Source organism: Castor canadensis, chromosome 1, assembly GCF_047511655.1.
Source record: "Castor canadensis chromosome 1, mCasCan1.hap1v2, whole genome shotgun sequence".
NCBI lineage: Eukaryota > Metazoa > Chordata > Mammalia > Rodentia > Castoridae > Castor > Castor canadensis.
In genome coordinates, this window is record NC_133386.1 from 200,607,458 (window position 1) to 200,631,813 (window position 24,356).

General features: G+C 36.5%; 1 protein-coding gene across 6 annotated transcripts in view; it reads left to right on the top strand.

The window, feature by feature from the left end:
- Positions 1–24,152, top strand: part of LOC141413906 (organic anion transporter 7-like) — a 39,552-nt gene extending 15,400 nt beyond the window's left edge. Inside the window, exons 3-8 of one of the 6 annotated variants that reach the window (XR_012438923.1) lie at positions 7,758–7,900; positions 8,014–8,182; positions 9,813–9,934; positions 17,485–17,533; positions 18,844–19,058; positions 20,528–20,636. Coding sequence is in view for 5 of the 6 variants with exons in the window: in XM_074047878.1 (XP_073903979.1) it covers positions 7,758–7,900; positions 8,014–8,182; positions 9,813–9,934; positions 20,528–20,636; positions 21,118–21,321; positions 22,194–22,254 (808 nt within the window). In the remaining variant the exon portion in view is untranslated. The other 5 variants (XM_074047883.1, XM_074047878.1, XM_074047903.1 and 2 more) reach the window with 5 other exon arrangements.
- The last annotated feature ends 204 nt before the right edge of the window (positions 24,153–24,356 follow it).

Genomic DNA, 24,356 nt, shown 5'->3' on the forward strand with positions numbered 1-24,356 from the left:
GAGTGTCTCCTGTATATTTTGGTTGACCCTATCCAGTATCATCTCTATAAAATTCTCATTGAGTACCTGTAGTATTTCTTCTTTTAGATTATTCTTGTGGGCCTCATTGGGTTCTTTGGCATAGTTTATCTTCATTTTTTGGAGTCTGGATCTGAGTATCTTTTTTTTTTCATTTCCCTCGGGTTTCTATGCTAATTTTTTGCTGTGGGGAAACTGGCTTCCCTGCTTTTTCTGCATTCCCATCATTGCCCTTGGTGTTGTTATTGTCCCTGTACTGTGTGCAATTAAGTATTTTCTAGCTTGTAATGATAACAATGGTGATATTTAGAATGGAAGGGTGAGAGGAGATGGAAAGCAAAGAAGTTAAAGAAAAAGGGAAAAACAAATAAACAAACAAGTAGAAAGCAAACAAATAAACAAAAAAGTTTCAAAGATATAAACAGAGAGAGATAGTGTACTAATCAATGGTAAGTTGAACAAGCATTAGAGAGACAGAGAGAGGATAGATAAAGATTAAAAATAAATAAATACATAAATACATAAATAAAAAATCTCCAAGTTCAAATGCAATAAAATTTCAGTCTTAATAATTTTGGTGTTTGTCCCTCAGCCTCCAATCCTAGAGATGGTGTCTCAGAAGTAGTTCTGTTGTTGTCTCATCAAAGGGGAAAAAAAACAAACAAAACAACACAAAACAAAAAACACACACAAAGTGTCCCATGTTCAAATGCAATATAGTTTCAGTAAGTTTTTCAGCATGCAGGTGTAGCTCAGTTGTTGTCTCATCAAAGGAAGAAAGAAAAAAAGAGCCTGGAGACAGTTCTGTGAATGGCTATCTGAGGCTTCAGTTCTCCTGCCCACTGCTGTCAGCCTGCTGTTGCTGGAGGCTTTATTTATGCAGATCTCAGGAGAGAGCTTAGCACTCACCTAGCTCTGCAGGCTATGTTTACTTAGAGTTCTCCTGGGCACGATCACCACTGCTGCAAGCTTTCCCCTTTCCAAGCACTCAAGGAGGTGACACTGCACCCACTTTCTCAGGCCTGTGTGTTTTACAGTTCACATGGGAAGTGGGTCTTCCCCCCTTTTCTGTGGAGTTTTCCTCCCACTGCCACTTTTACAAGCTTTCCCACTCTTGATTGCTGGGCATGTGCTGCCACTCCTGCCTTCTCTGGCCTGCTTGTTAATTTACAGTTCTGTGAGGGATTTCTCCTCCCCCCCTTTGGTGCTCAGGGCACCCCACCCTCTTTGCTACATGTCTTTTTTGTTGTTATTGCTTATTATTCAGTTTTTGTTTTTCTTTTTTCCCTGGGTGGGGGTCAGTCTGTCCAGGGGGCTATGCTGATCTGGCCCAGGGTTGTCTGTGGAAGTACTACATGCCACTTAGCTCACCCTGTGGTCTGTGTCTTCCCAAGCTGTCTGGGCACTGCCATCTGGCAGCAACACAGGAGTCCTCCTGGTTTCTCCGTTTAACGTAAAGTGGAGATGCTATGCACAGGCTGGAGGTGTGGAGGAGTCAAAGTTTTCCCTCTTCTCAGTGGCTTTTCCTGTAAGGTCCAGCATCTCTCCAAGATTTTACCTTAGGACACATGCTTTCTGCTTCCTCCCTCTAGCCACCATCTTGGAATCTCCAATTGAATATTTTTAAATAACACATTTAAATATTCATAATATACCAAATTAAGAAACAATCTAGAATCCCATCAACAGTGAAATGGCTAAATATGATGCAGAAATTCACATAATGTATTCATATACAACAACGGGAATGAACAACCTACTCTAGTGACGTGGATAAATATCAAAACCATTTTGTTGGACAGAACAAGCACAATACAATAGCTGCATACTGAACAATTCCACATATGAAAAGTCAAAAGCTGGCAAGATACACTATATTTTTGGAAGTCAAAAAAGCAGTTCTCTTTAGGATTTTTATTAGTACCAATAGATAAATAGAGCATTTGGGGTAAGACTGTGATTTTTATCATGGTGAACTTGATGGAGTTCTCCATTTTCAGATATTTTTAGTTTCATTTTCAGTGTTTTGAATTTTGGGGGTAAGTTCATGTATTTACTCCAGTAAACTTTTGATAATTAACTTAATTTTTGAGGCTATAATGTTGTCTTTTGTAACTTTATTTCCTTATACTGATTGTTAATATATGTAATACTGACCCCATGAGCTGCCTTCCTGATAAATTTATTTATTAGTTCTAATAGTTTTACTTTAAATCAGTAAAGTTTTCTATTACATGATTATGCCACCTGCAAATAAGGATAATTTAACATACTATTTTTCTTATTATTTTAATCACTATCACAAAGTAGCTGAGATCTTCAATACAATGCCACTGAGATTAGAAAGCTAACATTTGTCTTTGTTACTGATCTTAAGTGAATTTACTGAGCTTTTCACTACTGAGAATGCCATCAACTAAAATATTCTAGGATATGTCCTTAATAAGAATAAGGAAATTCCCTTATATGTCTAAGTTTCTGGGTATTTTTTTAATGAATGATTTTTAATTTGATATATATTGTGCTTTGGAAAAGAATGTGTCTTAGTCTCTTCACCTGCCAAAATGGAATACCTTAGACTGGGTAATTTATAAATAATAAAGATTAATTTATCACAGCTCTAGAGACTGGGAAGTCCAAGCTCAAGGCACTTTAAGATTTGGTGATGGGCAAAGGCTTGCTCTCTACTGCATAAATGATACCTTGTTGCTGCATCTTCACATGGCAGAAGAAGCAAACACTTGTCCTCATATGGTGGAAAGGGCAAACTACTCCCTTGTGCTTCTTTTATAAAGTCACTAATCCCACTCATAAGGGCTCTACTCTTATCACTTAATCACATCCTGAAGACCCCATTTCTTAGTATTATCACACTGGCTATCAAGTTTCAAAATATGCTTTTTCAAGTTACATATTTGGACCATAGCACATGTGTATTATGCTTTTTTTGTAACACCAGGGTTTGAACTCAAAGCCTCACACTTGCTGCTTGCTAGACAGGCGCTCTTACTGCTTGAGCCATTCCACCAGGCTGTATTATGCTCTTAATGGGAGCAATGCTGTATAGATATCAATTAAGTCATTATGGTGGGAGTATTGATCATTCACGCTTTTGACTTTTATTGATTACCAAGAATGTTATTAAAATATTCCACTCTGTGGAATTATTTGTTTTGCCCTTAAGTTCTGCAATTTTTGTGAATATTTGGAAATATTGTGTTTATGTAACCACAAATTTGCCATTTAGCATTATAAATTGCCCCATATGTAATGTATTAACTATAAACTTTTTAAGTTTATTTTTACCTGATCTTATCCCTTTTCTCTTAAGCCTTCTTATTCTCATAGCTTGCATAGTGAGTGTTCATCTTTGTCATTTACTGTCAATTATCCAATTAACTATGCTTGACTTTAGATCTTTGCTTTTTTGTTCATTCCAATAATCACTACTTTTCATTAGACTCTTTAGTACATTCACATGTGATATAATTTCTGATATGGTAGTATTCACTCTATCAATTTATTTTTGTTTACTAACCACACCTTTTTTATTTGGTGCTCTGCTCTGCTTTTACTCCTTTTGATGATTATTAGAATATTTGATAATTTTATTTTCATTTTCCTGTTAGCTTTTTACCTAATTTGTTTACTGAGGTTCTCCCTAGAGACTGCAATGTGTATCATTAACTTTTCACAGCTAATGGTGTACTTTAAACATAAAAATGGAAATTTAAATGCAAGAAAATAGAAAATGATCAATCCCCAAGTTTTAATTCCTCAAGAGAAACATCATAAAACAACAAGTAGAAACTGTCTAAACTAGCTCTGTTGCTGACTAGGAAAATTGCCTATGTGAGAGTAGGGCAACAACAAAAGCTTCCAGCCTGCATCTAGCTAAACCATTTCAGGTGGAAGAATATATATATATAATATTATATCCCAATTTCATTAAACAAATACTATTGAATTTACAAGTAGAGATAAACCCAAAACAATAATATGGGAGATTTCAATACCCCATTCTCACCAGTAGACAGGTCAACCAGACAAAAAAATCAACAAAGAAATTTCAGAATTAATTGGCACCATAGATCAATGGACTTAAGAAATATCTACAGAATATTCATCCAGCATCCCAAAAAGTCAAATATCGCATGTTCTCACTCATTTGTCAAACCTAGACCTAAAGTGATGATGATGATAATGGAACATGAACATGAAAGGGGCATGATCTGAAGGAGGAGTTGATGGGAGGGGAAAAGGTAAGGATCCTCAGAAATAAAAGGATCAGACTACATTTATGGAGATAGTATAAGGATATCCACAAAGCACTGTCTGAAAAAGTGAGGAGAAGGGAGAGGGAAATGAGAATATAATAGAGAGGGTGAACATCTTCAAAGTACACTGCACACATACATGTATGGACTTGTCACAATGAAACACCTTCACATTATTAATGTATACTAATTCAAAAGTGGAACTATTTTTTAAAGATGAAGAATCTGAATTTCCATGTTAAAATAGTCAAACATTCAATTTTTTATAAATACAACAAAATCACAAAATATTAAAGAAAAAGAGAATATGACCCATTCAAAGGGAAAGTATCCTCTGAAAAAGTCCAATCATTGAACTTACTTAGACCAACACACTAAAACAAATGTCTGAAATATTCCTTAAGGACTGGGGCCTAGCTCAATAGGTAAAGTGTCTGCCTAGCAATTGCATGTCCCCGACTTAAAACTCTAGTAACCACCAAAAAGCAAAAAATAAATGTGCTTTAAAAACAAAAGATTAAGTGGTAGAGCACCTGCTTTGCAAGCACAAAGCCCTGAAATCACATCCCAATCACACCAAAAAAAAAAAAAAAAAAGAAGAAGAAGAAGAAGAAAGAACACGAACATATAAGTGAAGGAAAATTTGTAAAGGGACATATTAAAAATTAGAATATCAAGAAGATTGAAATTATTTTTAAAAAGAACTAAACAGAAATCTGGAAGTAAAAATTGCTCTAACTGAATTGAAAGTTTTACTACAGAGGTTCAACAGAAGACAGGACTAAGCATAAGAATCGATCAGTGGTGACTAGGGCCATGGGCTCAAGTGAAAGAGTGCTAGACCGCCTGCCTAGGAAACACAAGGCCCTGAATTCAAGCCCTGGTACTACAATAAAAAATCAGTCAGTGTACTTGAAAACAGAACAATAGAAGTTATTTAATCTGAGGAGTAACTAATTTAAAAAAGTAGGTTTAAAAGTGACTAGCATAGAATAGCCATCATTAGATGAGGATGTGGGGAAAAAAGAACCCTCGTACACTGCTGATGGGAATGTAAACTAGTGCAACCACTCTGGAAAAAAGTGTGGAGACTTCTTAAAATCTAAACATAGATCTGCCATATGATCCAGCAATCCCACTCTTGGGGATATACCCAAAGGAATGCAACACAGGTTACTCCAGAGGCACCTGCACACCCATGTTTATTGCAGCACTATTCACAATAGCCAAGTTATGGAAACAACCAAGATGCCCCACTACGAATGGATCAAGAAAATGTGGTATTTATACACAATGGAATTTTATGCAGCCATGAAGTAGAATGAAATCTTATCACTCACAAGTAAATGGATGGAACTGGAGAACATCATTCTGAGTGAGCTTAGCCAGGCTCAGAAGACCAAAAATCATATGTTCTCCCTCATGTGCAGACTTTAGATCTAGGGCAAATACAGCCATGTGGTTGGACTTCAGTCACATCATAAGGTGAGAGCACAAAGGGAGGTATGAGGATAGGTAAGAAACCCAAAAAACATGGTAGCATTTATGTCCTCAATGCAGAGGAACTAATATAGAAACTTTAAAGCGACAGAGGCCAATAGGAGAAGGGGATCAGGAGCTAGTGAAAAGGTCACTTTGAGAAGATTCAAACTTAGAATTTAACACATTTGTACATGGAAGAAACACTAGGAATCTCCCTGTATAGCTATCCTTATCTCAACTAGCAAAAACACTTTGTCTTTCTTATTATTGTTTATACGCTCTTTTCAACAAAATTAGAGATAGGCAGAAGAAATGGCCCAAATAATGTATGCTCATATGAATAAACTAAAAAAAAATGACTAGCATAGAATTTACTTACAAGACACCATCAAGTAAACCAACATTTGCATTATGGAGTCTCAAAAGAACAGAGAGAAAAGACAGACAGAGGGATTATCTAAAGAAATCTTGCCACATTTGATGAAAAACATCAATATACAAATCCAAGAAGTTCAATAAAGTCTAAGTAGATAAACTCAAAGACCTGCACTGAGACACACTGTAATCAAAATGTTGAAATTCAAAAACAGAGAATCTTAAAAGAAACCAAGGAATACTTTTACATATACATTGGATCCTTAATAGGTAATCGACTGATTTTTCATCATGGGAGCATCCCAGCATCCCTCTCTCGATAAGGGATCATTCTAGTGTTTTGCCTATACTTCTATAAATTCGAATGTGTTTTACAAAATGTGGCATCTTTTTGTTTAAATTATGTTGTAATTTACATTTTTTATAAATAGGTTGTCTGATTCTTTTTCTCTTCAGAACCTACCCTTATGATTTAGAGCTATATACACATCCTTATTTTTATTTTTATTTCATATTTCTAATTATTACATAGTTCTCCATATTAGGACTCCATACCAATGCTCCCAAGCCTTCTTTTAGCAATGGACAATCAGATTACCACCAAATGCTTGCCATCCCATGTATTATTACATTTAGCAATTGTATACATGATCTTTTTCCATGAGATTATTCATAATATATTTTTCTCTGCTTGCATTTGGTTTTGACTAGCAAAGATTTACACTGATTGCTACTCCATCATTTCTTTAATCATATCCCTTATTTATATTATATTCTTTTCCATTCCCAATTGAAACACAAATTTAGGAATAAAGTACAAGAGCATAAATATTCATTAAATAAAATTATTGTTATATAGTAACAAAAATACGCTGTAAGGATAAAAAATGCAACATAGTGGCTAACCAATCCCAGCTTTTGTCCATTTTTTATATGGCTGATCATACGAAATCAGTGCATGAGCTTTTGTCCAAGTTAGCAGACAGGACTGTTCCCAGAAGCCTATAAAACTCAGAATTCCCTTTCCTTTTTTCATTCTTTCCCTTTTATGTTTCTTCATTTTCCATCCTGCTTAATTCTTTCCTCTGAGAACTTTTTACAAGTTCCCCCATCTGTACTATGGTTCTCTTATAACTTGTAATAGAAAGTGGCCTGTCTATTGCCCAAGATCAACAAATCCAAACTCAGCAGAGGCAAGCTTTTATGCAGCCCATCCGCAACTTTAATGTGCTGTTTCACAAATGTTCCTATTATATCACTCTATCTATGACCTATGCAAGTCCTAGAGTTTTGAGACTTTATAACCTGTGTAGACTCACTGCTATGCTAAATGCATGTCTCAATACAAAGGAAGTTTTTGCTGTGTTAAATTTTACAATATTGCAGCCTGTCTTTTATGGCTTGAATAGGTAGGTGAACTACTGGTAATCAATTGGAGAAGAAACTGCAACACACAGTTGTCTATTTACAAACACAAAGAGTTGCTTTTGAGAATATCTGCTGTTGGTTATTTCTTGGTTCTTTATAGTTTCAAAGTGCTTCCTTTGTTCTGATTTTTGCAGCAATTATTATTGGTTCATAATCTAATGTTTCCCTTTTTCTCAGGTTTGGGAGAAAGTTAATTATCATTTGTTGTTTACTGCAACTGGACATCATTAACACTGGTGCAGTCTTTGCTCCCACTTTCATTGTCTACTCCTCACTTTGCTTCTTCGCTGGGATGTCTGCTGCAGACTTACTGACAACTAGTGTGTACTCAGTAAATAAAATTTTCAATCCTGATCATTTACCAGGCCTTGATTTTGACCTTTGATGTGCCATGTTTACATGAACCCAAGACACAGTTTGTGTTGTCTTTCAGTTACAGAATGGACAATGCCCAAATTCCAAGCCATGGGGACAACACTGATAGTCTGTGCTGCTGGTTTGGGGCAGATAATATTGGGAGGCTTGGCTTTTGCTTTTCGAAATTGGTACACCCTCCAGTTGGTGGTGTCTATACCAGTATTTTTCTTACTTATATCTACAAGGTATGAACTTTCTTTCTTTGCCTTATGGGATCCTAGGATGAGAATGTATATGGAATCAGGACACAAAAGATTCATGTGGCTCTTGATCCACACCCGATCAAGATGTGCATAACATGCACCCATGTGCAATATTCAAAGCAGAGCAAGTAAGGCTGTCAGGTGACCTTAGGGACACTGAATAAAATCTGAATTTAAGATAGCCAACAGCTATTTTTGTAAAATTATATACAAATATGGTATGATATATTATACTGAAAATTATTCACTATTCTTAAGAAATTTCTGTTTAACTGAGAGTTCTGTGTCTTGTTTAGTAACTGGATAAAATGCTTAGCACCTCATTATATTTATATTACAGACAGATAAATAACCAATAATTTTTGCTGTAAATGCATCCAAAATATTGCATGGGATATAGATACAGCAAAAATATATACTACTGCAATTGAAACTTAACTGTGCATGTCCTAATTTTGTTTATTAAAATAAGCAACCTTAAAAATAGGGACTAACAATAATCCTTACCTGTTCTGCTGACCTTGCTAGTAAACCTCAATTGGTAAGATGGAATTGAAATTTTGCAAAAATATTTTTCTTTATATAGGAAAACATTAAATTGCACCCTGTGTGGCTTATATTTGTGTGTATGGTTTTTGTAAGGAAATATGCAATGGAGAATATTTTAGTGATTTCATTTTAGGAGGTGATATGAATGAGAAACAAGAGATACAAATCTACCACCATAAGTATTCAATGAAGGAAAATCTCAGTTTCTCCAGTTTAAAATTCTGGGCAAATTGGACAACTTTGATCATTTATTCTATTAATCCTTTCTTCCTTTCTTCTTTAAAAATCCTTAAAAGGGGATATGATGTCCCTCACCAAGGAAGCTGGCTCAGTAGAAGATTCTTAATTGCTTAGAAATGCCTTTCAGAGACATGATTACAAATTTAATGAATGAGATGGGTTCAGACAAACAGCATGTACCCTCTGGCAGATATGTTCATTATGGTTTTGTTTTGTTTTACGGTTTTTTTGGTGACACTGGGGTCTGAACTCAGGGCCTCGTGCTTGCTAGGCAGGCACTCAATTGCTTGAGCCACTCTGCCAGCACAATTATATCATTTTATCCCCACAACAAACCCACAAAATTTTGGCATCATTGTCCTCACTACTTAAACAAGAAAAGTGAGGCAGTTTTAGCTTGCTTGTGTGGCCAGATGCCATTACAGTTACTGGGAGCAGAAGTGATTCCAATCCATTCCAGTACAAAACTAATTTGGAGGTCTTATTTTAGGAAAGTGACACAGTATTATTAAATATTTCCTATGCCCTTACAAGGAATTTGGCAAAGGGCTGTACTCTGTATGATCCCCATAGTAAATTCTATCCAATTAAGAGCAGGGCCAATAAAACTCCAGATATGTGTTCCCAAAAGTGCAGGAGGGGTCATTTCCTGCTGTCTAGTTATGGTGCAAGGCAACACAAAATGCTATCTAAATTATATTTCTTGGTATAACTGATCAAGTGATTGGTATTAAATTGAAGGATAAGGACATCTGAGGATGAAGGTGATGTAGAAAATGACCACGTGAAAGTCGACTTCCCTTTCATCATCTTCTTTGATCAGGTGGTTGGCAGAGTCTGCTCGATGGCTGATTATCACCAACAAACCACAGGCAGGCTTAAAGGAACTTAGAAGAGCTGCACACATGAATGGAATGAAGAATTCCAGAGACACTAACCATAGAGGTAAGCAGGTAGTAGCTATTATGAGGCAGAGGGAAAACACAGCCTGACATACGTTACCTGGTGTTCAAAAATACAATATGCTGTCTATAAAAAGATTGGAAACAGATATTTTATTCAAAAGAAGCAAGAATTCCTGATTGCTTTTTTTCCTTGAATTTAATGTATAAAACTCCATAGGAGTTTATTCTTTATGATGATTTGATTCAGCTTTTAGTTGATAGATAATATTATAGTTTTTGCTCCTACAACATGATGTTTTGAAGTATGCATGTATATTTGTGTATGTATACATATATATATAACCATTGCATAAATATATGAGTTGCTGCTTCCCAAGTAGCTGAGATTGCAGGCATTAACCACCATACCTGTCCTTTTGAGAAAGCTCTGTTCAGGTCTTTTATCTATTTAAAAACTGATTGGAGGTTTTTGTTGTTCAGTTTTTGCTATTGAGTCACTTGAATGTCTCACATTTTGGAGGGAATTAGGATGATAGTTGGCACACTTTCTCCATTCTGTAGATTCTGTCTTCACTCTTGAATCATTCCTTTACTGTGCACACATAATCCCATTTGTCAATTTTTACTTTTGTTGTGTTTTGCAGTCTTCTCAAAAATCTTTGCCCATACCAAAGTTATACAGTTGTTCTTCTATGTTGCTTTCTAGTAGTTCCGTGGCTTTTGTTCTTTAACCTGTTTGCACTGATTTTTGTGTGTGATGAGAGATTAGGGTCTAACTTCATTCTTTAGCATGTGGATATCCAGTTTTCCCAATACCGCATATTTATGAAACTATTTTTCCTCTAATTTGTGTTCTTGGCATCTTTGTTGAATATTCACTGTAACGTGCTATCAATTTCTGGGCCCTCTATTCTCTTCCACTGGTCCATGTGTCTGTTTATATGCCAATACCATATAATTTAGGTTCCTATAGCTTGGTAGTATACATTGAAGTCAGATAGTGTGATGCCTCCAACTTTGGTTTGTTTGTGTATTTTCTTTATTTTTGCTCAAGATTACTTTGACTTTTCAAGATATTTTGTGCTTTCATATAAATTTTGGACATTTTCCTATTTCTGTGAAGAATGTCATTGCATTCAATCTGTAGACACTTATAGAAAATACTGATGTTTTAGCAATGCCAATTCCTCCACCCATTAACATGGAACATCTTTCCTTTGATTTACATCATCTTCAATTTCTTTCATCAATGTTTCATAGTTTCCATTGTAGAGATTTTCACCTCCATGGTTAAATTTATTACTGGGTTTACAATAGCCAAGTTATGGAAACAGCCAAGATGCCCCACCACTGACGAATGGATTAAGAAAATGTGGTATCTATACACAATGGAATTTTATGCAACCATGAAGAAGAACGAAATGTTATCATTCGCTGGTAAATGGATGGAATTGGAGAACATCATTCTGAGTGAGGTTAGCCTGGCCCAAAAGACCAAAAATCATATGCTCTCCCTCATATGTGGACATTAGATCAAGGGCAAACACAACAATGGGATTAGACTATGAGCACATGATAAAAGCGAGAGCACACAAGGGAGGGGTGAGGATAGGTAAGACACCTAAAAAATTTGCTAGCATTTGTTGCCCTTAACGCAGAGAACTAAAGCAGATACCTTAAAAGCAACTGAGGCCAATAGGAAAAGGGGAACAGGTACTAGAGAAAAGGTTAGATCAAAAAGAATTAACCTAGAAGGTAACACCCACGCACAGGAAATCAATGTGAGTCAATGCCCTGTATAGCTATCCTTATCTCAACCAGCAAAATCCCTTGTTCCTTCCTATTATTGCTTATACTCTCTCTACAAGAAAATTAGAAATAAGGGCAAAATAGTTTCTGCTGGGTATTGAGGGGGTGGGGGGGAGAGGGAGGGGGTGGAGTGGGTGGCAAGGGAGGGGGTGGGGGCGGGGGGGAGAAATGACCCAAGCCTTGTATGCACATATGAATAATAAAAGAAAAAAAAAGAAGGGAATGATAAATATAAAATTCAGGATAAAATTCAGGACAATAGTTCCCTTTACAGGACGCACAAAGGAGGAGCAGAAACCAGTTGGGGCAAATGAAACCATCTCATATTACTAATGTATGCTAATTCAAAAGTCAAATAAAAATTTTTTTAAAGAATAAAAAAATTTATTACTGGGTACTTTTTTCTGTAGCTATTCTAGGTACAATTGCCTTCTTGATTTGTTTTTCATATAATTTGACCTCTGAAACAGAAATGCTACTGATTTTTGTATATTGATTTTGTGTCCTGAAATTTTACCAAATCCACATGTTAGTTCTAACAGCTTTTTGTTGGAGATACTAATATTTTCTATAGATAAGCACATGCCATCTGCAAACAGGAACAATTTAACTTCCTTCCCAATTTGGTTACCTTTTATTTCTTCCTCTTCTCTGATTGCTCTAAGTAGGACTTCCAGTATGGTGTAGAAGAGGTGGAGATGAGCAACTTTGTTCTGTTCCACAAGTTAGAAAGGTTTTGGCTCTTCTATCACTTAGCATAATCTAGCTGTGGACTTCTCATATGTGATCTATGTTGTGTTAATATATGTTACTTATATGCTTAATTTGTTGAGCTTTTATGCTGAAAACATGTTGAATTACATCAAGTGCTTTTTCTGCATCCTTTTACTACTGAATTTGCTGCACCCAATAGGTTTCAGTATGTTGTGTTTCTAGGTTCCTTTTTTCTTGAGATACAGACATGTCTCAAAAAAGGCACACAAAGAAAAGTGCTATATTGCCCGCAACCTGCCTGGGTATGCTGCGTGAACCTGACTAAGAGCGACAGGGAATAAGAAATAAGACACACACCAACATACAGACATAAAACATAAAACAAAAAGCTGGAATTGGGAGGACTGCATGTTCCTGATGGGAAATGTGGGCACCTACCTGAGCCAGAGTGTTTATTTTATTAGGTCACTTCAAGGAAAAGACTCAGGTAAAAATCAAGCTTTAAAAATTCTTGATGCAAGGCGAAAGGAATGAGGTTTGGTGGGCTAATTTTCCTAAGGCTAATGAAGCTTAATTACAACACATCTGTTCTGGAATCATCAAGGCACACAGGACACCTTATCTAAAGTATTGATTAATCTGGCGTCAGGGAGTCTCCTAACAGTTCTGGTACTTTATCTAGTTTTGCATCAGGAGGCTGGTATGCGGACACAGCAGGTTGTATTCTTCAAGGAGATGTGACAACAAAGGTCAAGACACCTGGTGTTGGGGAAAATAAGGTAGAAGAGGCTGTGCAAACTCCATTATATCCCAGTCCAGGGTTCATGCCTAGTTCCCAACACTACATGAAAAACAAATACTTCACATCCCTAAACATCAGAGAAACATAAATCAAAACTATATTGAGACACCAACTTCTAACTGTCAAAATACTCAGTATACAAAACAAAAGAAGGAACAACTGGTGTCAGTGAAGACATAGTGAAAGAGGAACCTTTGTACAATGTTGATGAGAATATAAATTGGTGCAGCTATTATAGAAAACATTGTGAAAATTCCTCAAAAGATTTAACAGAATTATCATTTTACCCAGAAGTCCCACTACTTGGTATATATCAAAATAATTAAAATTTGGATCTTGATATCTGAACTCTCATGTTTATCACAGTATTACTCACAATAGCCAATATATAGACATAACCTAAAGTCTGTTGAGAGGTAAATGGACAAAGAAATATGATTTATATGTTCAATGGAAAATTACTGAGCCTTAAAAAAGAAGGAAACAACGTCTATTGCAACATCACATGAACCTAGGGACAGAATAAGTGAAATAAGCCAGACACATAAAGACAATTTCCACATGACTTCACTTATATGTGAAATCTAAAGTAATCAAGCACACAAAGGTGAAAATTAAATAGTAGTTTTTGGGAGCCAAGAGAGTGAGAGGTTGGGAAGTGTTGGGGAGGAGAAACACAGAAGAGGGAGAAATGGGAAGGAGTTATTTTGCGTAACTGAAAGGATTACACAAAGTAAATAAAATGTGGTGCTCTATTATGCAATGTAAAGTCTATGGATAATGGTATTGTGCTATAAATGTATGTATATCTATATGCTTAAAATTTGCTGAGGATATCTCTTATATTGAGTATTCTTACCACAAAAGGAAGAGGGCAGAGAGGAAACTTTTGGAGGTGATAGATATGTTACAGCATTGATAGTGATGACATAGTTTCACAAGTGTAGATGTTTATGATTATAGACTGTGGTGATAACTTCACAGGTATATAGTTATTTCCAAAATCATATTTAACATATAGCTTTATGTCCATTATACCTCAAAAGAGTGATTTGAAAAATAAAAAATAACTTCCTCCCTCTAATTGCATTCATAAACATCCTCCCACAGTTGAATTGATATGTTTTTATTCCTGCATTGGTTCTTGAAGGCCAAATCTTTCAGTGTTCAAAAGCATTCCACAAGGCATCTGTTCCTTTCACCTGCTTTCCCTGAATCCTTTTCTTTCCTTGCTCTGGCCCTTCCAAATGTGTTCCTTGACTACTTGTGATAAATCTTTTGACAGACAAGGGGGAAAGAAGTTGGCAGTTTGTTTCTCCAGAAAGATCACCTCCCTCAACAATTAAAACAGTAAGGCAAGGATGCAGTGTGAATCTCAAGGAGGAAAACCCAACCTGGGTGCATGATGGATGCAGTAAATGCATCCTGAAGGCTATAATATCTGAAATGGGTCTTAGAGGTTAAGGCAGAACTATCCAGATTTACAATCAGGAATATGATTATTTGCTGTTAAGAGCAGTCCAAATGACAGCAAATGAGAAAGGTGAGTGGTGACAGTAAATGAATAACTCAAGAATTCCAGGATTTTAAAACATCCCAGAATCCAAAATTGTGTCAGTTACCATTAGCTATGGTGTGTATACTTCCACCATAGTGGATTTCAGTCTAGCATTATGATGTCAATGAGCCTATATATTCCCTAAAAAATTAACAAAGATGAACCTGTGTGAACTGACCCTGCAGCACCTACATGGATAAGACTATGTGAGACTGTCATGATTTTCACCACAGTGTGCTGTTGTGACTAGCAAAAATACAAATGCAAATATTACAGAGAAAGATGGAGTTTAAAAATGTAAAGACCCAGGAAACTCTCATTTGAATATGTGCCTCTTCTATTCTAAGTAAGGATATTTCTGGGTAGGGGAACTCAGTAATAGGAATGCTGACAAGTGATCTAGCATTCACTGCCTAAATATTTCTGGAAACTCCACTTAAATTTCTATTTGCTAATCAAAAATGAGTAAACAATACAAAAAAAAACTCAGAATACCCTGATATGTTAGTCGGGTATTATATGGGTTTGAAGGCCAGTCTCACCAGCACTGCAACCCTCATCTGCCTCAGATTTAAGGGGTTCTTGGAGGCCATTCTCAATGAATGCTGACCATAGGTTTATATGTTGCCATGGTGGTACCACCATGACTTCTTTTAACAAAAGCATAAACTCAATATTTTGCCTTTCAGGCTGGGGCTGAAAACTGAAATATTTCTTTTTTCCATTATTATTTTTATTACTATTATTACTACTATATGTAATAACTTCTCCTTTCCTCTTCTTAGAGGTTTTCTGTCTTACTGGGTTTGTAAGTTTAATCCTTTCATAATTCTCATTTGTGTACTATTTTTTACTTAAAGAATGAGATGATGTCCACCTTTTTTTTGTAGTATTGGGGTTTGAACTCAGGACTTCATGTTTGCTAGGCAGGTGCTCTACCACTTGAATCACTCCACCAGCCCTTTTTTTACTATTTTTATAGTGAGATTTAGTCTCTCTTAAATGTGTGTATCTTTCTTCCTCTTCTGTGCATAGTATTCCTTTAAGTATCTTATGCAATGCTGGCTTACTGGTCATGAATTGCTTTAGTTTGTGCATATGTTGGAAAGTATTTCTCCATCAACTTTAAAGAATAACCTCACTGAATATAGTTATCTTGGTTGGCAGTATTTTCTCTCAGGGATTGAAATATATCATTCCACACTTTTCAGGATTTTAGGATTTATGCAGAGAGGTCTGAGGTAATTCTGATGAGTTTGATTTTGCAAGTAATTTGTTGTTTTTCTCTTGCAGCTTTCAATATTCTTTGCTCTGTAGTCTTGTAATTTTCATTATAATGTGATAGGGAGATGTTCTTTTGGTCATGTCTATTTGGGACTCTAGATGTCTTCTCTACTTCACTATCCATATCTTTCTCCAGATTTGGGGATCTTTCTCTCATAATTTCATTGAATAGGCTTTCTATGTCTTTAGTTTATATCCCAGCTCCTTTTTCTCTTATGTTTGGTCTCCTGATTACGTTCCAGAGTTCTTGAAACTTTCAGGCATGTTTCTTTTTTCTTTATTACTGTCTGTATAAAGATACTGTCTGTATCTTTGGGGTTTTTTTCCTTTATTTCTGTCTATATGTAGTAATTCCTCAACTTTATCTTCAATCTCTGATAGTCATTCTTCTTCTTGATCTAGTATATTGGTGATGCTTTTCACTGAGTTTTTATTTAATTTAATGAGGGTTTTTTTTCAAAATTTCCATTTGTTTGCTTTTTTTTCAGAATCTGAATTTGCTTACTGAATTTCCTATCCAGATCTTGAATTCACTTCCTAGTTCATTCATCTTTGATGTTGTTAATCCATTTTAAATTTTTTAATTCTTTGTCCAACATTTTGACCATTTCAACATCTTTGGATTCGGTTATTAAGAAGTTATGAACTTATGTATGGATCATATTGTCTTGATTTTTCATATTTCTTGTGCTTCTACATTGCAATTTTCACATCTCTTAGAATGGAGACCTTTTACAGTTTTATATGGAGGTCTTATTAGTGGGCAGGCTTCTCTTGGGAGCTCAATCTCCACTGCCTGAAAGAAAGCAGACAGCAATAAGAATAATTAAAAAGCAAAACAGATATTTAAATGTAATTTTAAAAAGAAAGAAAGAAAACAGTTGGAGACATTAGCTACACCCTCTAAAAATGTTAGAGAGGAAAGGGGGATGGGATAGTTATAGGATAAACTAGAAATTTTAAAATAATTAAGCCAAAAGTATTAATAAGTAATAAAGAGAAGTGGAATGAGAAAAAGGAAAAGGGAAGAAGCAGTATAAGAAAGCGAGGAAAAGTATATGGGTGAAGGTTTAAGAAATAATAGTCAGGAAACAAACAATAAAACAAACACATACATCAGGTGTGTGGCTGATGTTTTGTTGCAGATTCATGAAGCCTCAGAAAAATAGCTGGTATCTCTAATTTGCTATCTTTCTCTTTTCTGAATGAAAATTCTTGGTATATAAGAATCATTTATTATTATGGCACATTTTTTCTCTGAATTCCCTTCATCATGAAATTTTTGTAATAGCTTTCATAGTACTGTTTCATGTACAAAAGCTGGATGACAATTAAAGTAACATTTTAATAACAAATTAATAAAGCCCTGAAATATACTAAAAATAATTTGATATTATATTTGTGACCTCTTTTTTTTTTTTAGAAAAGAAACACCAACATATTTGTGACCTCTTGAATGGCCTAAGAAATCTGTAAGAAACTTTAATTTTGTTCCCCTAATTCTTCTTCTGATCTTGATTCTTTTATTCCTTCTTCTTTTTCTTCTTTTTCGTGACAAGGAAGTTGATGCATCAATACCTTTCTCAAGGTATGCACCCAACATGTGTCATTGTATTACTCCAGATTAAAACCTAGTCTGAGTATAAATCTTACTATGCCAAGAGCTGAACTTCCCCTGACTCCAACCTCAGACTTAATGCTGGGCATCTCACCAATAGAGACATAGCATACCAGGATTTCCTTGAAACAGGATGACCCAAAAACTAAAAGACAATCAGAAAATTATTCTCCTTCCCAGGACTGACAAATTGTTTTTTTTACCACTGGAAACCATGGAGAACCAAGCCCAGTTGCCAGGTCTTTTATCGTCATCTGGTATAAAAGAGGCCTTGGACCATTATCTAAGTTTCCTTCCTGCTCTGAATCTCTAACCTACACAATGTTCTTGATGCTCTGTTGCCTGCTCCAGTCTCCTGTTTAATATTTCTTTACGGAAGAATTGCCAAGTTTCCTTCAACTCCTAAGTTCATATTTCCACCACTTTTATGCCTTTCAATGCTTCCTCAATGTCTTTATTTCCTACTAGACAGAAACAGTAGTCACTGATCTTATCCTATGTGGGCCTGGTGGTCCCCACAATGCCTAACATTTTCTGACAATTAATAGTTTGTTGTTGCTATGTCATGAAGGAGGAGCTGAGGGCAGCCCAGATAAAATATGCTCTTTGTGACTTGTTCCGCAACCTCACCCTGCGTAAGTGGATCTGTCTCCTTTAATAGGCTTCACACCATGCCTATTAAAATAGCAGAGAGATAAGTCTATTTCTTATTTCAAAGTATATAATATGTAGTGGGGAAAGATCTAGAGATAAAAGATGGGGAAGACATATGCAGAATTGCTGTGACTAGAGTTGTGTTTATCAGTCACTCTGCCAGGCTTATCACTAGAGACTGATACAGACCATGATATCTTCATTATTTCCGTTTTAATGGAGGTAAAATTTCAAAAAGTAGAGTGTATAAGTATATGTAGCTCATTGAATTTTACATATGTAAATAACTATCACTCACATAAAGATGTAGGTCTTATTATGTATTCTCCACAACACCCTTCTGCCTCCCCTACAAAAACCTTAGCCATTGTATGATAATTATAAGATTATCACCTACAAGTAAATATTTCATATAACAGATATAACAGGCTTCCTGGGCTAATTTTATAATCATCTGTTGGACAAAGGCTCTAAACCTCATGACATGCTTTTCCTCTTTGTTCACCACAGATTTTCAATAAGTGTGCAGTTTATTGGCCTGACTGTCAACCTTCAGCACCTGGGGAGTAATGTGTTCTTGTTGCAAGCTCTCTTAGGTGCACTCACTCTCCCTGCCAACTATGTGGCACTTTTTGCACTGAATCACTTGGGCCATTGAATAAGTCAACTGATTTTCATGTCCTTGGCAGGAATCTTCCTTCTGATCATCATATTTGTGCCCCCAGGTGAGGAAAGTGCACAGGGTAAAAGAAGAAATATCTCTCCCCTTTCCTCAGGATTTTCAGATTATACCTATATGAAATGGGAAACATTGTGCTCTAAGAATTGTGTGACACCAATATGGGAATTTAGGATAATTCTGCCATTAAGTTACTTGGGAAAGAGCCAGAAGTCAGCAAAGTTTGACTGAGATATATGATTGCCTTTAGTATATTTGAGAAGTATGTAGAAACTCATGCAATTTAGTCCAGAGTTTCACTAGATCAGCAATCAATCATTTGCTCATTGGTCAATACTTTTCAAAAACAAATATGCAGAATCTAGACCTTGTTACTGTGTCCTAATATGACCAGACCACACTGTCACTTTGTACAGTTCTATCTTATAATCTCAGCTTCAGTGAAAATTTATTTCCTGAACTCTATGTATCCACTCATCAGTCTCATATTAGGTCACTAGAAATGTAACCCTGGTTTGGGAAGCAATCTTGATGTAAGAAAACAAACATCCTTGTCTTCAAGTAAAGAAAATGTGCACAGACAGTACTGGCAATGTATTAAGCCCTAAGATTCTTAACATCAATTTTACTAAATTTAATGGATGCATGTCATGAATAGGACAACACACATGGTAACTATGCTTGGCTGAACTCCTAGGATAATATATACTTTACAAAATCCCAAAGTCATGAGCACCACACCTCTTGTGTGTCAGCAACCATATCAGTTTGCTGCCTCACCTCAAAACCCAGTCCAATGTTTTAAGTTTTCATGGGATGCTTTTATTAGTTGAGTAGAAAACTGACTGTGAAACTTTCCTTCAGTATATTCCAAAGTCTGACATTTTTCCCTAACAGAGGTCCTTATTCTTGAGTCTTGCTATACAAGCTACTCTCCAGTTTGCCCATCAGTTTGGGATTCCTGTCCTTTTATCACACTTTGCTGAAATACTAGCCCCATGTCAATATTGTATATAGAACCATGATTTTAAACTCCTTGAGTACCTGGATTACTCTTCAGTAATTGTCCACATGATAATCCTACATTCTGCATGAAAGATAGAGGAGGACTGGCAAAATGGCTCAAGTGATATAGCATCTGCCTAGCAAGTGTGAAGCCTTGAGTTCAAACCCCAGTACCACTAAAAAAATAATACAAATAGAGGAGATAAAAAAACAAAAATGAAAATAAACCCCTCTTGAATTCACCATCCTTATTCCTTTGGCAAATCTTGGAGATGTAAGGAAAGTGAACACAAATATTCAGAGCCTTTTACACATCATGAACCAAAACATGTAGATAAGTCACATTTCTTAACTTATTGGCCACTGCACAAATTCTGCCTCTGTTAGGATTCTCTAAAATATATTTTACACCTGCATAGTCCCACAATAAAGGTGTTTTCCATTTGTGATTTGGGGAATGCTGATTCCTGCCATCTCAGACTTGTTGACTGTCCTTGATCTTCTTTCCAGAAATGCAGACTCTGCGTATGGTTCTGACAGCTTTGGGAGGAGGAGTAACTTTTGCCTCTATTACCAGTTCCCTTTCCCATGCAAATGAACTACTCCCCACAGTAATCAGGTACAAAACCTCTGTGTTCCCTGTTAGGACCATAACAGACCTTTCTCAACTCATTAATTCATTGAGAGAAGAAAATGAGAACTGGATAGTTATCAAAAATAATCAACTGTGATGATAAGAACAATTATAGCCAAAGCTTACCAAAAGCTAGTTCCAATAGCTAGTTTTTCTGGTACTGTGTTAAGTCCAATGTACTACTAATGTGTATATATATATATATATATATATATATATATATATATATATATATCATATATATATATGAGTCTACTCAAAGTATAGGTACTATGAATAATAACAAAAAGTCTCAATACTCTGTGAACTTAAGAAAAATTGATAACAAATGGGAGAGCATATTTCAAATGCAAAATGATGTTGTCAAACTGTATGTGACTAAACACACTATTGTGGTGTCCCCAAAATGAATGGAAATTGAGGCATTTCAACCAGATTATTTTTGTATTGTTGTTTCTGTTCCAAGGGCAACAGCTTCAGGAATCATTGGAATTGCTGGTAGTATTGGGGCAGCCCTGGCTCCCCTGTTGATGATCCTAACAACATATTCTGAACCCTTGCCCTGGATCATCTATGGAGTCTGTGCCATCCTTGCTGGCCTTGTTGTCCTTCTCCTTCCAGAAACCAGGAACAAGCCTCTGCCTGACTCCATCCAAGATATAGAAAATGAGTGAGTAAAAACTGTAGCTGTTAAGAGAGTTGTGTGCTAATGGTCTGTGATGAGAAGACAAAATAACACCTGCAGCCACTGTCTCCAAGGCAGTGAGGGCTGGGCTCTTTCCAAGTAGTAATTGTCTTTGGTTTAGGAACAGCAACACCACTTTAAACAGTGACCTCACATGTCCCCTTAAGCTCTCTAGATCACACAGACCAGCTCTGCCCAGCTTTTATCAATAGGTTTCATGGTAAATAGGAGAAAACTAGGTCTCTTTTCCCTTCCTTCCCTACTGTGACATATATACCCCGAAGGCATTTCATAGCCATATACAAATACAAATGCCATCTTATCCACAGTCCCTGTACCCTTTTGCCCAGTAAGCTCTTGGCACTGCCAGTTATTGAAAGCTTAAGATCTGCCATAGTCATTAAAGAATCTGGGGAAGGTCATGTACATGACTAGAGCCCCTGTTACAAATGATAATATATCTCAGGGGAAGCAGATTTGTGTCACCTTCGAGTGCAGATCATCTGTTTTTCACTGGGAGTGAAACAGAAAGGACAGTAAATAAAATGATAATAAGAAAGGATTCTAAAATTATTCTATGCTTCCCTTTTTTTTTCCCAAGATCCCTTTGGTCAGGGTTATAGGGTCCATGGATAAGAGCAGGAAACCACCAAAGTTGCCTTTCCAGATCCTGTCCTAAGAGTGAAGTCTTTGATTCATAAGAATTACTCAACCCCTCAAAGAAGAACTGGTTTTTGGTTTTTGCCAAAGTTGGTGGTGGTCATCTTGCTCTAAAATATGCATGTACATTTGTGTGTTTTCTGTAAATTTTCATGTTTGTGTTTATTTCTTCACTGGTTTCTTTGTCTTTGTTCTAGGACACAAGTCTCAAGAAATGCAAAGCAGGAAGACACCTTTATCAAAGTGACAAGGCTTTAACCAATTCAAAGACCTGGCTACAGATCAAAATGCAAGCTAAAGAAATTGAGATCTTTCAAAGCTTAGCAAAATGTGGAAAATAAATAAATAATATAATATAATGGGAGTCCTTGCTCCCATTTCCTGAGTGGAGAACAGGAAATGTTTCTCTCTCTTTTTCTCTCCCCCTACCCTTTTCTATACTTTATCCTGTTATACTAAAATAAATCCTTGCTAAAACTTCAAAAATATGTATGATGGGTAGGCTGAGGGTGTGGCTCAAGTGGTAGAGCACCTGCCTAGCAAGAGTGAGGCCCTGAGTTAAAACCCCAGTACCACAAAAAATTAGTGGAAAATGGATTCCATTTATAATTATGATACTAATTACTAAATGTAAAGTCTCTATGAATAGTCACAATAAGAAGTTTGAAAATAATTATAACATTTTAAGAGGAACAATACAAGAATTTTATAATAGATAACTACCATGTTTCTGAATGAGAAAATTCAGTAATATTAAAAACATTAAAAACCCAAGAATTTACAGCCATCTGATTCTCCAAAAAGGTACCAAAAATTTACATTTTAAAAAATAAGTTCTCTTTAACACATGGTGCTGGGAAAACTGGATACACACGTGTAGGACAATGAAATTAGATATCTTATCTCTCAACCTTTACAAAAATCAACTCAAACTATATCATAGACCTTAATATAAGATCTGAAACTGAAACAACTAGAGGAAACACTTCAAGACTTGGGCACAGACAATGACTTCCTGAATAAGACTCCAATAGCTCAGGAAATCATAAGAATTGACAAATGGCATTGCATTAATTTTTTTTTAATTCTACACAGCAAAAGAAATAATTACCAAAAAAAAGAGTCTACAAAATGGAGGAAAATCTTTGCCAGCTATTCATCTAACAGGAGATTAATATCCGGAACATATAAAGAGCTCAAAAAAACAGAACACAGAAAAAACAAGTAATCCAATTAATAAATAAACTCAAGACACACTTCTCTAAAGAAAAACTGTGAGTATGGACAAGATGGAGGGCATGTGGGATGTCTCTAAGAAACAGGGTTAAACCAAGTATTTCTAGAAGATGGCATGTCTCCTAAAGTGAAATCTTGGAGAGACGCTGGAGACACACCTTGCAGGCAAGGCCACTGAGAAGAGGCAAAACTTTGACCCCTCCACACCTCCAGCCTGTGCAGAGCATCTCACTTCACATTGAGTGGAGAAACCAGGAGGGCCCCCGGGCCGCCACCAGTCACCTGCGCCCAGACAGCTTGGGAAGATGCGGACCACAGGGTGAGCTAAGTGGTACATGGTACTTCCAAAGACATCCCTGGGCCACATCAGCATAGTCCCCTGGAAAGACCAACCCCCACCCAGGGAAAAAAGAGAAACTGAGTAATAAGCAATAAGAACAATAAAGACACGTAGCAAAGAAGGTGGGGTGCCCTGAGTGCCCAAGAGGGGGAGGGGAACCCCTCCCAGAACTGTAAATAAACAGGCCGGCCTGGCCAGAAAGGGTGGTAGTAGGGGCGCATGCCCAGCAACCAGGAGTGGGAAAGCTTGTGAGAATGGTGGAGGGAGGAAAACTCCACAGGAGAGGGGGGAAGACCCACTTCCCACATGAGCTGTAAACAAACACACAGGCCTAAAAAAGTGGGTGCACTGTCACCTCCCCCAGTGTGCTTGGAAAGGGGAAAGCTTGTAGCAGTGGCATTGTGCACAGGAGAACTCTGAGTAAACAAAGCCTCCGGGGCCAGGAGAGTGCTAAGCTCACCCCAGAGATCTGCATAAATAACGACTCCAGCTACAGCAGGCTGACAGCAGAGGGCAGGCAAGGCACACCCACAGATAGCCATTCACAGAACTGTCTCCAGTCTCTTTTTTTTTCTCTCTCCCTACCTTTGATGAGAAAACAAGTGAACTACACCTGCATGCTGAAAAACTTTCTGAAACTGTATTGCATTTGAACTTGGGACTCTTTGTGAGTTTTTTTTTCTTATGTTACCCCTTTGATGAGACAACTACAGAACAACATCTGAGGCACCATCTACAGGATTGGAGGCTGAGGGACGAACACCAAAATTATTAACACTGAAAC